This window comes from Opisthocomus hoazin, chromosome 21 (assembly GCF_030867145.1).
Source record: "Opisthocomus hoazin isolate bOpiHoa1 chromosome 21, bOpiHoa1.hap1, whole genome shotgun sequence".
NCBI classification, from domain to species: Eukaryota; Metazoa; Chordata; class Aves; order Opisthocomiformes; family Opisthocomidae; genus Opisthocomus; species Opisthocomus hoazin.
In genome coordinates, this window is record NC_134434.1 from 4,505,707 (window position 1) to 4,526,109 (window position 20,403).

The 20,403-nt window shown below is 47.6% G+C and overlaps 1 protein-coding gene across 1 annotated transcript in view; it reads left to right on the top strand.

Moving 5' to 3' along the window:
• The window catches only part of DNAH9 (dynein axonemal heavy chain 9), a 200,534-nt gene that overhangs the window by 40,987 nt on the left and 139,144 nt on the right, over positions 1–20,403 (top strand). The window contains exons 26-39 of the mRNA XM_075440716.1: positions 383–535; positions 1,533–1,658; positions 2,346–2,585; positions 3,630–3,790; positions 4,897–5,053; positions 5,885–5,989; positions 9,251–9,408; positions 9,727–9,865; positions 11,069–11,356; positions 11,830–12,040; positions 14,337–14,464; positions 14,931–15,039; positions 15,730–15,877; positions 17,442–17,616. Coding sequence (XP_075296831.1) covers positions 383–535; positions 1,533–1,658; positions 2,346–2,585; positions 3,630–3,790; positions 4,897–5,053; positions 5,885–5,989; positions 9,251–9,408; positions 9,727–9,865; positions 11,069–11,356; positions 11,830–12,040; positions 14,337–14,464; positions 14,931–15,039; positions 15,730–15,877; positions 17,442–17,616 — 2,298 coding nt within the window. The remainder of the gene's footprint in view (positions 1–382; positions 536–1,532; positions 1,659–2,345; positions 2,586–3,629; positions 3,791–4,896; positions 5,054–5,884; positions 5,990–9,250; positions 9,409–9,726; positions 9,866–11,068; positions 11,357–11,829; positions 12,041–14,336; positions 14,465–14,930; positions 15,040–15,729; positions 15,878–17,441; positions 17,617–20,403) is intronic.

Genomic DNA, 20,403 nt, shown 5'->3' on the forward strand with positions numbered 1-20,403 from the left:
CTCCACAGTGTTCTGAGAATAAGATGAGGTGAAGCAATGGCTTGAGACCTCTCATCTCTACATTTAGAAGAACTGGGGCTAGGAGGTCGTGCAATGTTTGATCTTTTCTGTACTTTTGCCCTGTATGTGTGATTTCCCAATGAGGAAATGTGATTTATTAAGGCATGTCTGTTTTCTAAATGATGTAGAAATAGGTGGAAGTATTGGGAGAGACAGCAAGAGGCTTGTGTTGGCAGTATCCTGGCCACATATGAGAAGAGGCAGTGCTACCAAGATGTCCAAGATCATCCTTTGTGAACATGATTGTGCCTGTGACATGTATGGTAATCTCCATTCTGCTTGTCCTGTCTCAGCTGCTTTATTTATACAATTCCTTTTGCAGGTGCAACGCCATCTTTCCAAACTCTTTGACAACTTGGCCAAAATGAAATTCCAGCTGGACTCTGAGCAGAAGGCAACCAAGGTTGGCCTGGGAATGTACAGCAGAGAGGAGGAATACGTCAGCTTCAGTGAACCCTGTGACTGCAGCGGGCAGGTGAGAGGGAAGACTGTCTATCAAAACTGTCCAGTGGAGTCTGCCCTCCTGCCCCTTGTGTGGGCATCTGTTGCCAAGATGTTGTAGAACTTCACTACTCTTCCTTTATGCATGAGAAAGGCTGGAAGCGGTGGTGTGTAATTTAATTCCTCCTAACACCTCAGCTCTTGGTCCCACGCTGGATAGGTCCTCACTGAAGTGAGGCATAGCTGTCGCAGTCCACAGTGAGAGAAAAGGCTGTGGCCTATTTCTAACTGTGTTTTCTTTATGTTTGGATTTTTCTAAGTCATTTTGAAGGTTAGTCTTACAGCTTGTTACAAATATCCTTAGTAAGGGAGGGGATGCAGACTGAAAATAAATTAAGCTATTCCATAGTACCTCTGCGTGGGTGTCTTTTGAAAGAGAAGGCGCTTTTTCCTGTTTTCCAAATCTTCCTTTTCATAGGGTGAGTTAAAGTATGAAATTCAAGAATCAAACTACTGCTCAGCTTATCTGTCCCTGTAGTTGCACCTTTCTCCATGGGAGCTAAAGTATCTAATACCAGCTACTGAGCTCCCCAGTGATGGAGCTTGCTGCATTTAAACTGTCTTCTCAGTGAGGACGTTGCCTGTGAAATACTAAATTCAGCAGGAATTGTGTTCCCGAGTTCAGGAGCAGCTTTCTGCTGCTGCTGGAGGATTGTGCCCAAGTCCCATGAGTGATTCTGTCGTGGCCTGGAGGTGAAACGCGCCAAACTAAATTTCTCATTGGTGGAGTTCATTTTGGTTTCTCCTATAGCTACAGTTAAAGAAAAATCTGCCTTTTATTTATTCTTGGTGTCTGGAAATAGATGCTAATCCTGCAGTACCAGAATGGGCTAAATCCACCCAGTCTGAAGGAGGCTGTGAAGTTTATTTAGCTCGAGAGTTGAGAAGCTTGTCCCATTCCCTATCTTCACTAATTAAGAAAGGCGCTTGAGAAGAGCAAATGTGTTACTGAGATTTAATCTTCTCTCCAGGTTGAGGTCTGGCTGAATCGCGTACTAGACAGCATGAGGGCTACTGTGAGAGACGAGATGACAGAAGCTGTCATGGCTTACGAGGAGAAGCCAAGGGAACAGTGGCTCTTTGACTACCCTGCCCAGGTATCTGCCACTGCTGCTCATCTCCACTCAGGCTGGCAAGTGGGAACGGCAGCGCTTGGCTTCCCCTTCAGTCCTGCCTTTCCCTTCTTTCAGTAATGGCCTCTAGCTGTGGATGGGGACGTTTCTGTCTTCTGCTGTGCTGTCCAGGAGGGAGGAAGGATGAGTTGTCCTTTGTCCTGGCAATCTCCTGATGGGAGTTTCAAGGCTGAGCTCCGTGCTGTCATTGGGGTTCTGGAGAGGATATGCTTTTGGCTGGGTTACAGAGCTTGGGGGCTTGGGCAGTGCCTGCTGCACCCTGTGGGCCATGGGAAGTCTGTGTACCCAGAAGAACAAGAATTGCAGTAGGAAAACAAAGTGATGAGGCCGAACGAGAGAAATGAGAGCCTCGGATGCACCTCTGACAGCCTCGTGGTCTCCAGCTCTTCCTCCTCTGCTGTGTCAGGCGTATGAAAAGTGCTGATTTACTAATAAGTAGCTGCTAAATGTATCTGCCACAGATATGATGTTTTAAATGAATGTCATGGGGCAGATCCCCGTTGTCCTGCCTGCTGTGACTACTGTATGAAAAAATACTTAATTTCATGTCACGGATACTTCTTCCTTGATCTCCCTGTGGGTCAGACACTGGTAACGAACGTAAGGAAGCTCTGGTGTTTTCCCTGATACTGAACCAGTCCATTTCCCTAGGTGGCTCTTTCCTGCACCCAGATCTGGTGGACAACCGAGGTCGGGATTGCCTTTGCCAGGATGGAGGAAGGCTACGAGAATGCAATGAAGGAATATCACAAGAAGCAAGTGACCCAGCTGAACACCCTCGTTACCATGCTGATTGGGCAGCTCTCCAAGGGTGACAGGCAGAAAATCATGACCATCTGCACCATCGACGTGCACTCTCGGGATGTGGTGGCAAAGATGATAGCGCAGAAGGTTTGTGTTCGTGGCTCAGCACGGTCCTGTGCTGGGCGTTGGAGAGGGGGTTACAAGAGCAATAGACCAACTGCAGACCATTCAGGTCACTGCCTGTCTCTGTGGGAGATACGTGACTACATTTATCTCCACAATGTTTGTGGTAAGGAGGCAGAAAGGCACCGTAAGCCTGCAGTGCTGTTCTGTGTCATGACCATGCGACACCAGGGGGCTGGTGCTTGCTGCATTCACACCAGGAGTGAGCGTATGGCCCTGTGTCCTGTTGCCAAGGCACGTGTTGGTGGATGATGGTATTGTGTTGGGAGGCTGCTGGATGCAGTCTCAGTTATGTCTTTAGAAAATGAGAAAAAGTGTTTGGGCTTTTCTTTTTGTAGCCTTCTTGGTCTGGTGTGGGGCCACAGGGATTCCTTTGGGACTCCCTTGTCCTGCACACCTCTCCCGCACTAGTGTCCAGCCCTGCAGGTGGGTGGGAAGGTGCCCTGAGTGAGCTGGGCTGTGGCTTTACCCTCATCTGTGTCATCTTGGAGACAGCCAGGCTGCTCGCAGGGTTTCTGGCTCCAAGGCTCAGCTGAGTTTGGTGGTGCCTTGCCCTGGTTTGTGGTGAAGCAGCCCATCTGCTGGGCCTGCCTGCTGGGCCTGCAGAAAGCGCTGGCCATGGCTGTCCTTGTCCCCATGTCCCCAGCCTATTTCCCTGGTGCTGTCTGTGGCACCTTCCCTGTCTAGACAGCCTCTGCTCCTTCTCTCACTCTTTTTGCATTGTAAGAGCCTCTTCACAGCTTGCTGCCTCTTAAATCTCCTCTTCAGGAGTCTTTTTGTGCTGCTCTTTCTCTTGGGTATTCACTTTTTCCTCTCTCACCAACGTGATTACTAATTTAGTTCCTACCCTCTACTGACAGGAGATGGGGAGATGACCTTCCTCACCTCACCTGCCTTTGCAGTGAGGACCAGTCCATCCCTGATGAAAACTTCATTGCAGTCACCATTTTGGCACCTGAGCTGTGTGTGCCTGGCCTTCCCGTGATGGCCCTTGTGGTTTCATTGCAGGTGGACAATGCCCAGGCCTTCATTTGGCTGTCACAGCTCCGGCACAGATGGTCGGATGAGGAACGGCACTGCTTTGCCAACATCTGTGATGCCCAGTTCCTGTATTCCTACGAATACCTTGGCAATACCCCTCGGCTTGTGATCACTCCACTGACCGACAGGTAAGTCCCCAGGAAACACCATCATAGCTGGGCTTTGCCACACAGTCAGAGAAAGAGCTCCCAACCAAAGATGGATCTAGTTTGGACACCCGCATCCCTCTGGTTCTTTCTGCATGTCCCAGCAACCCAGAGGCAGAGCTCTAACTCTCACTTGGTTTGTGATTTGATGGTGGTACCCTCTGGGGTATCTGTGCCTCAGATCCCGGGGTGGGATTCAGCACAGAGATTAAGACACTCACTTGTGGGTGTCTGCTTGTGCACAAGATGTCCACATCCCATAGAGCTGGTAAGTCTATAAAACCTTCATCCCATCTTGAAGCAGACATCTACCACTTGGTTCGGTTGTCTCAATGGGGACACCTAGGGTGACTTGAGATGCTCTGTGTTGTCCCACCTGGCTTCCAGCTGCCAGTCCAGAAGCATGCAGGTCTTCTGTGGACCCCTTGACATATCTTTCCACATTATGTGACATTTCAGTAGCCAGGAGCATCTCAGGTGACTCTAGTCACCTGTATCAGTCGGCTGAACCAAGTCCGCATGCATCATGAGGTTTTCTTGGCCATATTGACTACAGCTCTGTGGCTTATACAGGGAGTATAGACATCCACATGTGGATACCTCCCTGATGTCCATCGTCAGCATGATGAAGAAGTTTAAGGGCTTGCTGCAGCGTTGAGTGGGATCATTCATAGGCCATATGAGCAGGTTTCTGTCAGTGATGGGGAATGGGATGTTTTGGGCTGAAGAGCACTGGAAGCAAGAGGAAAGTCTTTCAGAAAAGCTCACCTTTTCTCATACTACCTGGGATGTGCCCAATATCAATGGGTGGTACGAGGATCCAAAGAAAGCACAACCCTGATGTGAAGAGGTTGGGCAGACCCCAGTGGAAGACAAGTGTCTCTTGGAGAAACACAACTGGGCAGAGGTGATAATTAATGCCCAAGAGGACTTTCAGTTTAGAAGTGAACCCTGCTCATGTACAGCTTTTCAGAAGAAAGGCTCTTCTGAGTGCACTGCTGTAGTGCCATTTCTCTGCAGCCCAACAGTGGTGTGTTGGACCAAATCTCAGTCTCTTTCCTTTTTGCCTTCTTCCTGTGCTGTGAAAGATGTTACATCACTCTGACCCAGTCGCTGCACCTGACCATGAGCGGAGCACCTGCGGGTCCTGCAGGCACTGGCAAGACGGAGACTACGAAAGATTTGGGGCGAGCCCTGGGCATCATGGTGTATGTGTTTAACTGCTCCGAGCAGATGGACTACAAGGTACTGCTCCCACCTCGGCCGCAGTGCCTTCATGTGGGGCTAGGGATGCTTTGGGCCCGATGGAACCTGGAGGATGAGAATAAGCCAGCTGAGATCACTTTGATCCATCACCTCTCCTCAAATCCCTACTAGGTTCCTTTCTGCTGAACACCTTTTTCTCCTCCTCCCTTTTCTTCTCCAAGACTTAACACAAGGTTCTTCAGAAGGCAGAGACCTGAACTGTCCTCTCTGCCTCGTTATGCCTTTCCCTTCCCTTCTGGAGTTAGATTCCATGCAAAATGCTTAAAAAATTTTGGCCTGTTCATTTGTGACCAAGGCTGTGCTGATGCTTCAACCCTGGTCGTTTCTCGTTGGCATGCTGGCAGGCCCTGGCATGGGAAGGGACCTCTCCTGGTTTGTTCGGGATCCCCTCCCAGAATAAGGCCAAAACGTGCTGAACCTTCAGCTACTGCGGAAGGCTGAATCGTTAGGCTGAGTCTTGCTCTCTGCTGGTCTGGCACGGTACAGTGATTTTTGGTAGCCTCGGATCATATTTTATTCAGCTTATGGGCTCTCCCAGGAAGCGGGGCCGTCAGTGATTCAGCACAGGTGACCTTTAAATGAAACGAATGCACAGATAGATCGAGAAAGTGCAATTAGCAAATCAAGTGGCAAACTGTGCAGAGCTATAAATATTATAATTGAGTTGTGCCTGCTGTTTCCATGCACTTTTCTAAATACCCACAATAGACTCTAAATTGCTATAAATAAACAGGCTGGGAAATAAAATCTATTTTTTTGTTGGAGTTGATTCCATTTATGATTTGACTCTTGTAATTTTTTTTTTTCCAGTCTTGTGGGAATATTTACAAAGGCCTTTCCCAGACAGGAGCCTGGGGCTGTTTTGATGAATTTAACAGGATCTCAGTTGAGGTCCTTTCTGTGGTTGCTGTACAGGTAAGTGGAGAAATGCTCGTAAATAAATACAAACAAGGCAGAGCCATACTGCAGCCTTTGGAGCCAGGGTAAATATGGAAAATGCATGTTGCCGGTTTCAGTTCTGTGTGTAGGCAGGTGAGGGATTATATCCCTAGATTAATCACATGAATATCACAGCACTGACAGAATGTAGCAGTGATGTGCTGCAAACATTTTTGTCACTTCTTTTCTTCCCTCAGTTACAGCATTTGTATTGAGGCAATTCTTTATAGCGTCTTTTCCCAGATCCATATACACCATGGCTCTGTACCTGTTCCTCCTGAGGAAGACACTCGTGTCATTAATGTGCTGTGAGATAATTGCAGCACATCATTTCAGGGAGGAGAGCTGCCTTGACTTATGGCTACTTAATCTGCCATGTAGGGAATAATTTTCATGGAGGAGAAGGGTGATGTTTGGGGAAGATCCATGGCCTGCTGGACTTTTGGGGGTTACTTATTGCCTCCAGTCAGGCACAGCTTGTGTGTTTTATTCAGCAAACAGGAGTAAGTTTAAGACTCGTTTTTGTAACACTCACCTGTCACCAAGACTCTGCAGTCGCCTTTCCTTCCTTCTGTTTTCGTATGGACGTAGGTTTAATTTCAGTGTCTGTAATGAGAGCTCTGTGAAATGGCTTTGGAGCGTCTTCCAGGCCAAGTGGCATAATTTCTAGAAGAAATGTGTGCAGCCCCGTGCGTGCAGGGCAGCGCTCCTGAAAGCGGCTGTCAGCTGGGTGACACCTGGGACCCACAGCAGATCTGCAGCCCTTGCTTATGTGCTTGCCTAGGATACCCTGCTAACCTGGGATTGAAGCTAGGAGAGAGCTATTTGAGCTGTGCCTGGCTATGCATAGGTGTTTTTTTCACTGTAGAATGATTTCCCGTCTCCTGCTTAGTTTAACTGTTCAGTGCATTTTATTGGTGAAGCACAGCAGCAGTTCTCAGAGAAGGGCTGGAGACTGCCCTCCCCATCATGCTAGAGAGTCCTGTTACCTTGTGCTAATATATAATCTGGCATTTCACCTCCTCCTTCCCTTCCTCTTACCGGCCCACAAAGAAATCTGGAAGTATTTTAGACAGGCGGAAAGATTACAGGAGGAGAGGCACTCCGTACCCTGCTCATGCCTGCCCAGTGGGCAGTGAAGGGGCACCCAGGGTAAGTGCTGCGGGTGCGAATCCCCTCTGGCAGGGGCTGAAATCTGGGGCACCCCAGGGTAAAAACACAGGGCAGCAGGATGAGAGCAGGCCCTGCTGCCTCTCCTGGCCCTTGTTTTGAAGGAGATCTGTGTTTGGATGTTGTCCAGATCCTAAATGACATTGGTATCCTCTGAAAATGCCAGGTAAATCCGGCTACCAAGGGAGTTTGGGCAGGGGATTGGTGCTCAACTGCACTGTCCAGACCAAGACAGCTCTGATATGGACAGAACTGAAAGTTTTGAGCCTTCGGGGACTTCAGTGCTGAAAACTGAGGTGCCAAAGTATCTAAGTTCTTCTGGAACCAAGCATCAGCTGAGTGCGGGTTTTAGAATCCCATTGTCTGCTTGAGGTGCTGAATTCTTCTTAGACCCCCTTTTGGTCTCGGTATTGCAGAAAGAAGATCTAGAGCCCAGAAGTTTCTACACTTCTGTAAATGTTTTGGTTAAAGGCATTGTTCTGAACCCCTCTATGAAGTCCTTGCTCTTCTCATCTCTCTTTCACTCGTAATTGGTACCTTATGTGATGTCCCAAAGAAGTCCCACGCAGGTACAGCAGTTTATATACCGTTCCCTCTCAATTTCTCTTCCGTCAGGTTGTAGTTTAAAGTTGTCATTGAAAAAAGTCTTTGAGGATCTTAAAATAAAAAGGGGAACTGAATAAAAGAAGCCCAGATATGACTCAGCTAATGATTCCCTCGCTCCTGGCTGGAGCGTGGCATCTGAAGAAAGCAGCACGGCTGTCATTCCATCATCGTATCTCCTGGCTGCTATTAGGAGTGTAACCATGGCGATGTTTAATTGGCTGTCTTAGTCATGCAGCTAATGACGATGTGGTTCCTTACAGAGAAAAATTCGATTAATTGCTTAGCGTTAAGATGGCAAACAGCAGTACGGTTAGAGTAGTGAATATGGAGAGATTTCTCCCTTGCCAAAATGCTGTTTGCAGAAAGGTGATCTGGCTTAATTAAACTTGCTTTCTTTGGAAGGTGAAGAATAAGAAGAGCAAAACTGCAATCAGACAAATATAAAACACAATATAATATTCGTGAGTGAATGTGTCAGGGGAGGTCTTACAGCTTCTGCCTTGTGGTTTTGGTTTTAAAGATTTTGGGACATCAGATGCTTAATGTAAAAGCAGCATCAAGCAATCTGTTTGCAATTGAATCATAGATTCACAGAATCCTAGAATAGTTTGGGTTGGAAGGGACCTTTAAAGGCCATCTAGTCTAACCGCCCTGCCATGAGCAGGGACATCTTCGACTGGATCAGGTTGCTCAGAGCCCCGTCCAACCTGAGCTTGGACATTTGCAGGGATGGAGCATCTCCTACCTCTCTGGGCAACCTGTGCCAGTGGTTCACCACCCTCATTGTGAGGCCAAGTTTAATGGGAAATGCTGTTCCTTTTCTGGCCTAGTCAAGGAACAGAGCAGGCACAAGAGGATTTTGGGCTGTCAAAAACAGCAGAGGTGTGTGAGGAGAGGTAGAGATCGGTGAAGGGAATCAGGGGCTCATGATGTGTCAGACTCTTGGGACTGTGTTTGCATGTTGGCTGTGTTGTGGATGCAGCCCTGCATCACACATCTGGCCTCCTGCTGAGGTGGGAAGTTGAGAGAGATGATTTAGCCTTTGATGGTATATTTTCTGTGAGGTGTGCTCAGATGTGTCCCACAGGTCATGTCAAAAGACAAGGTGAGATGCAGGCGGCTTTGGGGGCATTTCCTGCTCCTGAGCTACTCTTCCTGACCCACATCCATCAATGTCTTATGGAGCAAAGTGCTAATTCCTGCAACTCCTCTGCACTTTGACTGGCTGTCTCTTCAGCTCTCTTCTCTGCTTTGTCAGACTTTGCTTATGATGGGAGATTGATATTGCCAAACAGATTTACTCCAAACAGTGTAGAAAGCTTTATAAAGTCGGTAAAAAACCAAAACAAAACAGTGATATGCCCCACTCGTCATGGGGCCAAGCGTGAGGAAGGCAGCACTGTTGTCTGGTGTGTTTTTTGTAACTGAACACCAATACTATAACACTGTTCGCATTCCTAGGTGAAGAGTGTGCAGGATGCAGTACGGGAGAAGAAGAAATCCTTCAATTTTCTTGGCGAAGACATTAACTTAGTACCCTCAGTAGGCATCTTCATCACCATGAACCCTGGGTATGCAGGGCGAACCGAGCTACCTGAGAATTTAAAAGCTCTCTTCAGGTGAGTCCAGGTCAAGGTTTATGGCCTGTATTATAAAACAGGCAGAAATTGTCTTTTGGAACATCCAAGCTTGACTTCATTTCCTTGGGAAATTCACTTCCATTGGGGATTCACAGATAGCTTCAGCCTTGTACAACGAGCTTGGGTCTGGGAATGCACAGGCAGGGCAAAGGTGCTCTGCCCCTTGCGATGGGAAGGGCAGAGTGTGACCTGGCCCAGAGAAGAAGAACCTGGAAGATAAAGCTGCAAATCCACTGCCCGTAAGACCTGTAGTCAAGAAATACTTGTTCTGCAATATTTTCTTGCTTATCTTTTTAGGCCATGTGCGATGGTTGTGCCAGACTTTGAGCTGATCTGTGAAATTATGTTGGTGGCTGAGGGATTCATTGAGGCCCGGGCATTAGCCAGGAAGTTCATTACTCTGTACCGACTCTGCAAAGAGCTCCTGTCCAAGCAGGTGAGCCCCTTTCTGTGGTTTGATGGTACAGTGAAGCCCCTTGATCTCCAAAATTAGCAGGAACATGGCACCCTTGCTGCTCAGCTCCATGGCTGAAGCTTCACAGCTTTTCTTTAATGACTGTGTTTGTGCTAGCTGCTGGGAGAAGAGAAGGTTTGTGATCATCAGAGCAATGAAACTTTCAAACTGCTTTAGTGGAGGATCTGCAGAGACAAAAGCACTTGCCTAGCTGCATTAATGGGAGAGATTTTTTTCAGTGGCCTCAAATGACACCATGTTTGAGGCAGTATTCAGTGACCCTTTGCTTTCCAGTCTCTCAGTTCCTATTGATTCTGCTGCCTGCAAGGGTTTTATGATGTCTGTCCCTTTCTGAGACCAAGTAGGGTCATTTCCAGTGCAAAGCTCTAATTAGTCCAATTTTTCCTTGCCATTGTTTGCATACATCAAAGCTGTGTCCATAGAAGAGTTGAATCAGGACTCCAGAAGGAAAACCTGATCTTGGCTGTGCCAGCATGAGGCTGGTTGGGCGATGCCTTGTCACAGAAACTTTGTGCTGTGTCTTGGGGGTCTTGGTGGAAGCCGTGGCCTCCCACACAAAGCAGTCAGCTGTCAAGCTGTGCTCTGGAGAGTCTTGATGGAGCAGAAATAGAGAGTTGCTTCTTGATTTGAGAATTCCTCTCCTGCCTTTTTGTAGTCATTTTTCAGCAATGTCCTTACTAGCCTCTGCTTGGTAGACTGCCTCTGTGACAAAACATGCTTGGTAATCTTCTGATGGGCAGGATGGAGAAACTTGGGTATATGGGGTCTCATAATAGACTCACAAATCTTTCGCCTTGGTAGCTCCTGCAGACCGGTGGTCTGGTTGGCCTTGCTTTTGCTGCTTTATGATTGAGGTGAAACAAACAGCTTAGGTGCAAGTCCTGCTACTGTCTTGATGCCAACTGTGAGCCCACGAGATGGTAGGAACGGCTGAATTCTATGACTCTTTGATACTGTCCCTGATGGGAATCTCACCTACTGAAATGGAAATCAGGTAACTCCGGCTGGTGGACATCTTTGGCCACAAAGTAAAAAAGAGACTTGTGTGTATTTCCATTGCTGACTTGTCTGGCAGTGCGAAGCTACTGGTTCTTCCTCATGCATGACAGTGTACTGTCTAAGTATAAACTCATCCTCCCTCTTTTTTTTTTTTCCCCCGGGTAGGATCACTACGACTGGGGCTTGCGTGCTATCAAGTCAGTGCTAGTTGTCGCCGGCTCCCTCAAGCGAGATGACCCAGAGCGACCTGAAGACCAGGTTCTGATGCGCTCTCTTCGTGACTTCAACATCCCCAAGATTGTGACCGATGATGTGCCGGTGTTTATGGGGCTAATTGGGGACCTTTTCCCTGCACTGGATGTCCCTCGGAAGCGTGACCTGAATTTTGAGTCGTTTGTGAGGCAGGCTGTGCTGGACCTCCGGCTGCAGGCTGAGGATAACTTTGTGCTCAAAGTAAGACCAACTGATCTTCTGCTGTACCTACATTGCCATCAAATCATTTGGGTTTTCTCAACCGTCTTTGCTTCTACAAAGAGAGCTCTGCACAATAGTATGCCTGTAGGCCAACCTTGATGGAGGACAGTCAGCTATGCTGGGTCTGATGCAGTTGCACCTGCCCCTAAAGCCAGCACTGGCTGTCTCCGAGTTTACAAAGGGGCTGACTCTTGTAGGCTCATGATAGTGTGGCCCCTGGAGAACAGAGCCTCGTTGGCTGATGGCTGTCCAGGTGTAAATAGTGCTGGAGGTTTGTCTGCAGGCAGCGGATTTTACCCATCATGATTAGAATGGCTAAACCAAACTCAACGTCAAAACCGTTTGTGTCTCTGGGTCACATCTTTCTAAAGAAGGGGCCTGAGGGGAGCTATTTTGTAGATCTGAACTTCAGTTTGGCATCTTTGTCTAAAATTTGGGAGTGTTTTTCTCAGGTGGTGCAGTTGGAGGAGCTGCTGACAGTCCGGCACTCTGTCTTCGTGGTGGGTAACGCGGGCACGGGCAAGTCGCAGGTGATGAGATCCCTGAACAAGACTTACCAGATAATGAAGCGACGTCCTGTCTGGGCAGACCTCAACCCCAAGGCCGTCACCAATGATGAGCTTTTTGGCATCATTAACCCAGCAACAAGAGAATGGAAAGATGGTAAATGTCTTTTCATGCCTGAATCTGTAGATAATGAAGGATATTTTTAACAAACTTCCTGAGCAGCAGCAGCAGGATGACTGGTTCTTTGTATGCAGGTCTGAAAGCCCAGGTGCTCGTCTGCTGCTCACAGCCACATGAGAGTTTGTTGTTGAAAGGATACATAGGATGTTTTACCTTTTTGATCTTCAAATGGGAAGGACAGCATAAACCTGCTTTATCCTATTGCCTTAAGAGTAATTATAATGTCTATTAATACCAACATTTACTAGTTCCTAAATGGGGCAGGCAGTTTTTCAGGGTTGGCTGGGCTAGTGATGGAAGAGAGTTCCCTCCTGCCCTATGGTATTCACTGGGGCCCCCCAAAACATGCCACCCCCAGGCTTCCATTGCTGGTAGCACACAGACGGCAACCCAAAACTAGTGTTTTTCCACCAAATATTGCTGCCTGATCTCTGTCGTACACTGGCATTTGCCAGTCTGTTGATCCTGATTGCTCATGAGGAGAGCAAGATGAGCATTTAAAACGTGCTGAAAGATGACAGAAATCTGGAGTGAAAATGTTCGGTTGTGACTAATACGTAAAGGCAGCTTTGATTTACGTCCTGGCTGGGTTGGGAGGTGTGGGGGAGGTAAGCGAAGACATTGCCATAAATCATCCTCGGCCAGAAGTCTGCTAGGAGCTGAGCTGCCACCCACCTCCCTGGGCCCCGCCAGGAACCCCTCCTGACCCCCTGCTTTGCTCCAGTGCTGGGGTTAATTTCTTTTTAATTGTAATTAGGGACCCTAAATCAAAGTGACAGAGGGGAAGTGTGGGATACAGCCTGAACTCTGCAGACTGGCTGCAGCAGTGGCTGCAGATCGAGGACTGCGGTGGCACTGAACAGCAGAAGGGACATTTTACAGGTGGCTGTCCAGTGGTTTCTAGCCTGTAACCTTTCAAGGGAGTTTACGGGACTCCTCCCTGAGGTTTCAAGGCAGATATTTTCTACATTAACCATTCCTGAAAATTTTGTTTCTTGACGTCAAAGACCAGTAAGGCAATTTTCACCACAGCCTAACAAGAGCTGACGTGTTCCCTTACGGATCAGCCCCGTCTTTTCCCCTTTTCATCCTGTCACTGCTTTCATTATCAGGAGTTGAAAAGGTTATACATGTTAGCTAGTAAAAGGTCCCACAAGGGGATCCTAAAAGTGTTCTTTGTAGAACCAAACTCTTCTTTTAAATCCCAAGACAGCTCTGTGGTGTGGATGCACAAGGTTAGGAGAAAGGCACTTTTCTCTCTGCTGCTGTCGTGGTGTATATGAGGGGAGCATTGATGGTCTGAGGCAGTAGCTGTTTCTGATACTGATGATGATGTTGGAGCGGTTTCCAAGGCAAGTGTCCAACATTTGAGGACCTGAGTTGAGGCAGGGCCAGTGAAGTGTTATTTTTTTTGACCCAGTCTCAGAATCAGATACCTGTTTCAGGTGAGCTGTTCTGCATTTGTTGTGCACAAACTTTGTCCTCAGTCATATAATGCCACCAGCTGTTCCCAACCTGGATCAGAAAGAAACAGCTTGTCCTGGAGAAAAAAAAAAAAAGTATGCTCGTCGCAATTCACCAGAAAAGAGGCTTTTTTTTAATGTTTGCCTGATGTTTTTTCATGAAGACCAGCATCTCTCTAGATATTTTCACATGTAGAGGAGAGCGATAGTTTTGTGGAGTTTTCATTTGCTCTGCAGTACTGCTGCTCTATTCCCAGCCTTCTTGCTCTTCTTAACATTCATTATTTACTCCCCTCGAGATACTGTATCCTCTCTGTCTCCTTGATTTTACTGACATTTTGTTCTGTCATTCAATGTCATTCTGTGCTTGTTCTCCCCTCAGTCTCACTAAAGCCAGGACCCAAGGTTTAATGCATCTTGATTTCCATGATATACTTCAAGCCACAAAAAAACTTATAAGAATTTCCAAGGCATAGTCAGATGGTTTTCTCTGCATTGTGTAATTCATTCTTCTTTTGCCTCTGTGTATATGCTCTTCACTTTTCTTATCCCTTGTGATTCTTGGTGGGAATGAAGCTCGTGTGTAGGTCTGCAGTCATTTTCAGTGGTGGTAACTGGTGATGTTTTTTTTCTTCAAAACAGACTAGACCTATATTGTGATATAGTAATATTTATGTACAGATGCATAGAGTTTTTAGTGCTTAAGAGGAAAGCATTAATTAGGATAATTTTTAGTAAGTTGCTGGAGAAAACTGTTAGAGCCGGTAGCAACTTCAGTGTTCATGAACATATTCCTGTCACCCTTCCAGGGCTCTTTTCATCAATCATGCGAGAGCTGGCCAACATCACACATGATGGTCCCAAGTGGATGGTACTGGATGGAGATATTGATCCAATGTGGATTGAGTCTCTTAATACTGTGATGGATGATAATAAGGTAGGGAATGGAAGTTAAAGAAGCAGATATTCTTTGACTGCATGGCGTGCTTCAGCCTACGAGAAATGCAGATGGTGAAATAACACCTCCTAGAATAATGCAATTGTGGTTCTTCAGGTATACCAGACAATATTGCATAAAGAAAATGGTGCATGAGGGAAGTAGCTCAAGGCCTGTTTTCATTGGAATTTCCCTTTCCTGGAGAGTTGGGCTCATGATTATGATCAGGACATCTGTGGTTAATCAGGATGGGGTCATAATCCTACAACTTTTTCACCACCCTAAGGGAGTGCTGTGCGTTCTGTGTTGTGGAAGAGAGAGGGACTGTTCTTCTACCTGCTAGAAATCAGCTGCTTTGCCTGGAGGAACTGGCCTGACCACAACCAAGCTTTCTAGTGCAAAATGCTGAATGCTTTTCATTCCTGTTCTCAGGGAAGATGTTTGTCTGTCTGTCTGCCACGTGCAGGTGCTGACCCTGGCAAGCAATGAGAGAATCCCTCTGAACCCAACAATGCGGCTGGTCTTTGAGATCAGCCACCTGCGCACAGCTACCCCAGCAACCGTGTCCAGAGCAGGTGAGTCCTGGCCTGAACTTCATACTGGGTTTTTGCACAGACCAAGTAGGATCTAGTGCCATTAACCAGTCTTTTGTTGGCCAACTTGGTTCCTGTTGAAAGTATCCAACCTGAGATCACAGCTGCGTGTGATGAACAGAGTAGGTTCCTGAAACATGTAGACAAAGTGAGGATCCTGACCTCAAATCCATACGTGGAACTGGCATCATCATGGAGGTTTACCCAGAGCTCTCTAACTGTTGATGGGTGATCATGGCTTCAGCATTGCTGAGAGAGCGCTCCTGCTGTGCAAAGCTGTGCATGGACTTAGATGACGAGAGGGACAGTCCCTATCCAAAAGAGCTCCTGTTCTTCTGGAGCAGTGCATGAAGTATGGGAGAAGGAAATGAAGGTGTCCCCTAGTTTTACACATGGGGAAATCAAGCCCAGGGTGATAACATGACTCAAGCAAGACCATGTTCTGAATTTGAGGCAGGGTCTGGAAAGGTGTCCTGGTTTCCTCAGTGAAGTCTTTTCGCTGTTCATGTTTCTGCTGTGCAGTGGGGCAGGAGGAGGGTGAAGGTAATGGGGCACCCAGGCATATTTGGCAGAGTTTTAGTTGCATGAAAGTAGCTGAGAAATTCTGCTGGAGGAAAGGATTAGTCTCTGCTGTGTCCTTACTGTATGTTTTCTCTTACCCTGGGCCGAAAGGGATCCTGTACATCAACCCGTCAGATCTGGGCTGGAATCCGCCAGTGAGCAGCTGGATTGACAGGCGAGAGATCCAGTCCGAAAGAGCCAACCTGACCATTCTGTTTGATAAGTACCTGCCGATTTGCCTGGACACCCTCAGAACAAGGTACTATCTGAAGAGCGATTGTAGCTCCGCTGGCGTGTGCAAGCGGACACTCGCTGCTTTCCAGACCAGCTGTGCTGTGCTGGGGTTGTGCTGCACATGGCCCTCCTGGTCCCTGAAAGCCCTGAGCATCATTGGCTTAAGCTCAGAGAAACAACGGGGCGAGGTGGGGAGCTGACATTCCTGTCCATCTTGTGTTCATCAGGTCTGGTTTTGATTTGATTGTTCCTGCATTTCTTGGACCAGTTCTCTGTATCTTGGAAAATAAATCCATGAGATCCTAAAGAGAAAGTTTTTCAGTTTCCTGATGTGTCAGGCTAGACCTGAGTCCACTCCACGAACTATTTTTCAGTAGAGCAGATTTCAGACCACTGCTGAAGGAAAGTTTTCAGTATGCAGCGTGGAAGGTGGAGAGAGCAGATCCTCTTTTCTCCTCTCCCCACTTCTTTTCCTGGCCCTCAGTGATGAGAAGGAAGTTGATGTTTGTGGGAGAGGGTAGGATTGATCTAGCAGCAGTTCTCTTTTTAATTTCTTTCCTAATGCATTTGAACAAAATGAAGTCAGTATGTGTGGGCATCCAGCCTGGGCAGGTTTCATGATCGGACACCAATCCAATGGACATGAAGAACTTTGAAATTTGGAAAGGTCCTGGTGTTTTTTGGCTTGAGTTGACTTTAAAGCAGTGCCCACAGAGAAGTCGTGTGGTTCTTACTTATCATCATGGGAGACAAGTCTTTTACTCATGCTGTGGTGAAGACAGGCCAAAGTAGAGTCCCGACAAACTTGAGTGAGGGAGCTTCTCCCATCCTCTGCTTGCTTCCTGTAGGTGCACCTTCATTTAAAAAAAAATTAAAAATATCAGTGTGCAACTGAGCATGGGAGTTGCCAGACAGCATGGAGATGTTTCAGAAGGGGCTTCATTAGTGAAAGCATGGTCTTTGGAAGTAGGAGTTAGACATCTTATTAGGGACCTGCTTTCTTGGAGACAAAGCTGGCTATAGCTGTTGGCAGCAAAGTCCGTCGGACATTTCCCATTCTATTTGCTGAACATTGTGTCAGACCGTGAAATCCACGGGATTAGCTGCAGGCAACCCTGAGCTGAGTATTTTGGTAGCTTGCTTAATTCAGAAATTGTAGAACTAACCTTTCAAATAGCTATAATTACTTTATGGAGGACTTCAGTGCTGCTACAATATTGGTTTGGAATTCTGTAAGTGTAGCTTAAGTGAATGTAAAATGGCAAGATGAAAGGGTTTATTTTATTACTCCTCTATTTGACCGCTTTTGAACTCGTCGTGTTCACAGGAAATCATTGCCTTTAGCAAGTCTTCCTTTTCGCTTCTTTCAAGAGGATAAAAGTTTTAAAATGCTTGAAACTTCTGATTACCGTTATTACTTCTGTATGTGCCGGTGCCAGCAGGTCCGAGGGAGAGAACGGGTGTTCTCTTTATTGCTGTACCTGGGAATAAGACACGCACTGCTGACAAGTAAAATGCTAATATTCTGAAAAAGCACTGTGGTGCTGGACCCGATTGTATTTCCCATGCTTTCAATTTCCATCCCTTAGATTTAAGAAGATTATTCCCATTCCTGAGCAGAGTATGGTTCAGATGTTGTGCTACCTCCTCGAATGCCTCCTGACGGAGGAGAACACACCTCCCGACTGTCCCAAGGAGCTTTATGAACTTTACTTTGTCTTTGCTGCCGTCTGGGCCTTTGGTGGATCAATGTTTCAAGACCAGGTAAGAAGGAAGGTGCTGCTTCAGCATCTTTTACACAGATTTTTTTTTTTTTTTTCCTTGTTCTTTTTTTTTTTTTAATAAGTTGAAAAATGTAGTGCTATGTTAGTAATGCTGTTTTCTTGGGGCTCTCATGAAGGTGATAATAAACTAGAAACCTGAAAGCAACAGTTCCTTTTGTGACAGGCCTCATTATCCAGGGTGTAACACCAGACGAGAAGGGCAGAGGGGTCAAGTGATAAAGGTGGAGGGATGTTTGCTTGTGCAGACACATTTCACTGCGGAGAAACATGAGGTTAATGAATAGAGGCCTGCGGATGTGCCTAATGCGATCAAATTAAGACTGACTTCTCAGATGGATGTGTCAGTGGAGCAGCCTTTCAGCCATCTGACTGCACAGGTAGACGTTGTGCTGTGTAACACAAACCAGCTGGTGCTTTGTCACCACTAGCTTTTATTAAACATAGGGGGATGTTAAGAATTGGCTGTTCTCAACTTCTGATAAGAAGTGCATAAGAAAAAGGGGTGGTCAGGAGGGCTGGATGGGCTTTGGGGATTATGTGCTTCCACTTACATGGAAGCAGACAGTGGCTCTGCTCTTTGAAATGCTCTTTGCTGGGAGTGTGCTGACAAGGTTGAGGTTGATGGTTGTAGGCGCTCAGCTTGAACTCCTCTCCAGGTAGCCAGCTGTTGGGTGGTCTCTGGTATGAGCTGCTGGGCCCAGTCAAGCAGCTGATGGATGGATGTCCACACCTGAGACTGTAGCACTGGAGGGCACAATCTAGAGACCAAGATCTGCTTGGGCCAGGAGGATTAATCAGGTCATGGATCGCTGGTGTTGCCTCTGACATTCAAAGAACACTCATGTGCAAGAGGCAGGGAAGACAGGGCACTACTCGCCATGCTGCTTCCCACAGTACGTCTGTCCTAAGGATTAACTGCAGCTGTCAGCCTCTGAATCCATCAGCTTGCATTAGACAAGGTGGGTGTGATCTTTTGCATGGTGATATTATTATAAGACAGCTTTCTCAAGGTCAGTATTTGATACTGTGCATTTTCAGCCCCCTTTCAGGTCCTGGTCCTTAAAGCATGGGAGAAGCACAGACATTTCCAGCTGGGCTGAAACACAGCTGCTTTGGTGGGAGCTGTGGCTTGTGAGCTACAGGGATCTTGGGCAGGATCTTCTACAGACTTGCCTGGGGGAAGCAGAGTTGTGCTGCTGCCTCTGACCCTCCCTGTTCTCTGTCTCTCCTTGATGTCTTGTGCACAGGAGGGGAGAAATGGGCATTTGCTTTCACGCCTGTGCCCTGTTCTGCCCCAATTCCTGCCTGCACAGCTCAGCTTGGCACAGCAGGGCTATCTCTTGATTTCCAAGTAATTGGCAAAGCTGCTGCTGTTTTACAGCTTCCAACTGTTAACAGTAATAATGGACAGCGAGCTGTGTGTCAGAGCCCTGCTGCCAACGCTGGCAACTTTGGGGCCACCCTTGGCTCCGTTCCATGTTTTAGTGTCCGTGCTTGCAGGACGGCTTTCCACCCTCTGTTGGCATTGCTGTTTCCAGATTGATGGCTGTGCAAGCAGGAGATTTTTTAATGTGACTGGTTCAGAGGCAGGCAGGAGAAGCCTGAGGCACTTGTAGAGCATGTGTGGCACCTGAAGACCTAGATTTTGAGTACCAGGTTTTCAGCAAGTGGCACAGGGAGCAATGTGAGTAGCTGCAAAGCCTGTGAGTGGAAGTACATTTGGCATTTGTTGGAGTTGCTCACTCTGGTTCTGCCCAGTCCCTGCTGGGAACCTGTCGAGTGGTTGCATCTCCTGGTCAGAGGATACCTCGTCCTGTGCTCTCCAGCATGTGTCCTGATGCGTGGGTCCCACCAGTGACAGGACACTGCTGTCGAGGGCTTACAAATATCTGAAGGGTGGGTGTCAGGAGGATGGGGCCAAACAGTTTTCAGTGGTGCCCAGCGACAGGACAAGGGGCAATGGGCACAAACTGAAGCAGAGGAAGTTCCAGCTGAACACAAGGAAGAGCTTCTTCCCTCTGAGGGTGACGGAGCCCTGGAACAGGCTGCCCAGGGAGGTTGTGGAGTCTCCTCCTCTGGAGATATTCAAGACCCGCCTGGACGCGGTGCTGTGCAGCCTGCTGTGGGTGACCCTGCTTCGGCAGGGGCTGGACTGGGTGACCCACAGAGGTCCCTTCCAACCCCTACCATTCTGTGTATGTGTGTGATCCCTGTCTGGTCTCTAGTGGGCTTGTGTCAAGTGTGTTGTCTGGAGTATGTGGGAGGTCTCTGCATGGACCTGACGCTGGAGATCCTTCCCCAGCTTGCTTGGAGGCACTGCCGTTCTTGGAGGCTGCTCAAGTGCTCACTAGGGTCTCTTTACATTTTTTCTGTGTGCCTCAATGCTAGACCAACAACATCTGCAGGACTCTTCACATTTGCTTCATGCCAAGGAGCTGATGTTTCAGAGAGTGATAAACAGCACAGACCAAGCTCAGCTTGGTGCTCACTTGGTGCCACCATGCCTTGTGGCCATTAAATGACCTGTGAGAGACCAGTGTTCTTGGTCCTTGTGGAGAGCTCAACCATCCATTTCTTTTGTGCCAGCTGGGAAACACTCAGCCTTGGTGTTTTCAGTGCAGGGTGACTTAAAAAACCCAACACAACAGAGCCTGGAAGCATTGCTTGTCCTTGCTTCAGCAGCCCAAGCTGCTGTCTAATTATAGGAGCTTATAGCTCCTCGAGCCAGTGCGGTCACGTGGCAGATGGACACTGCGTTCCCTGCATC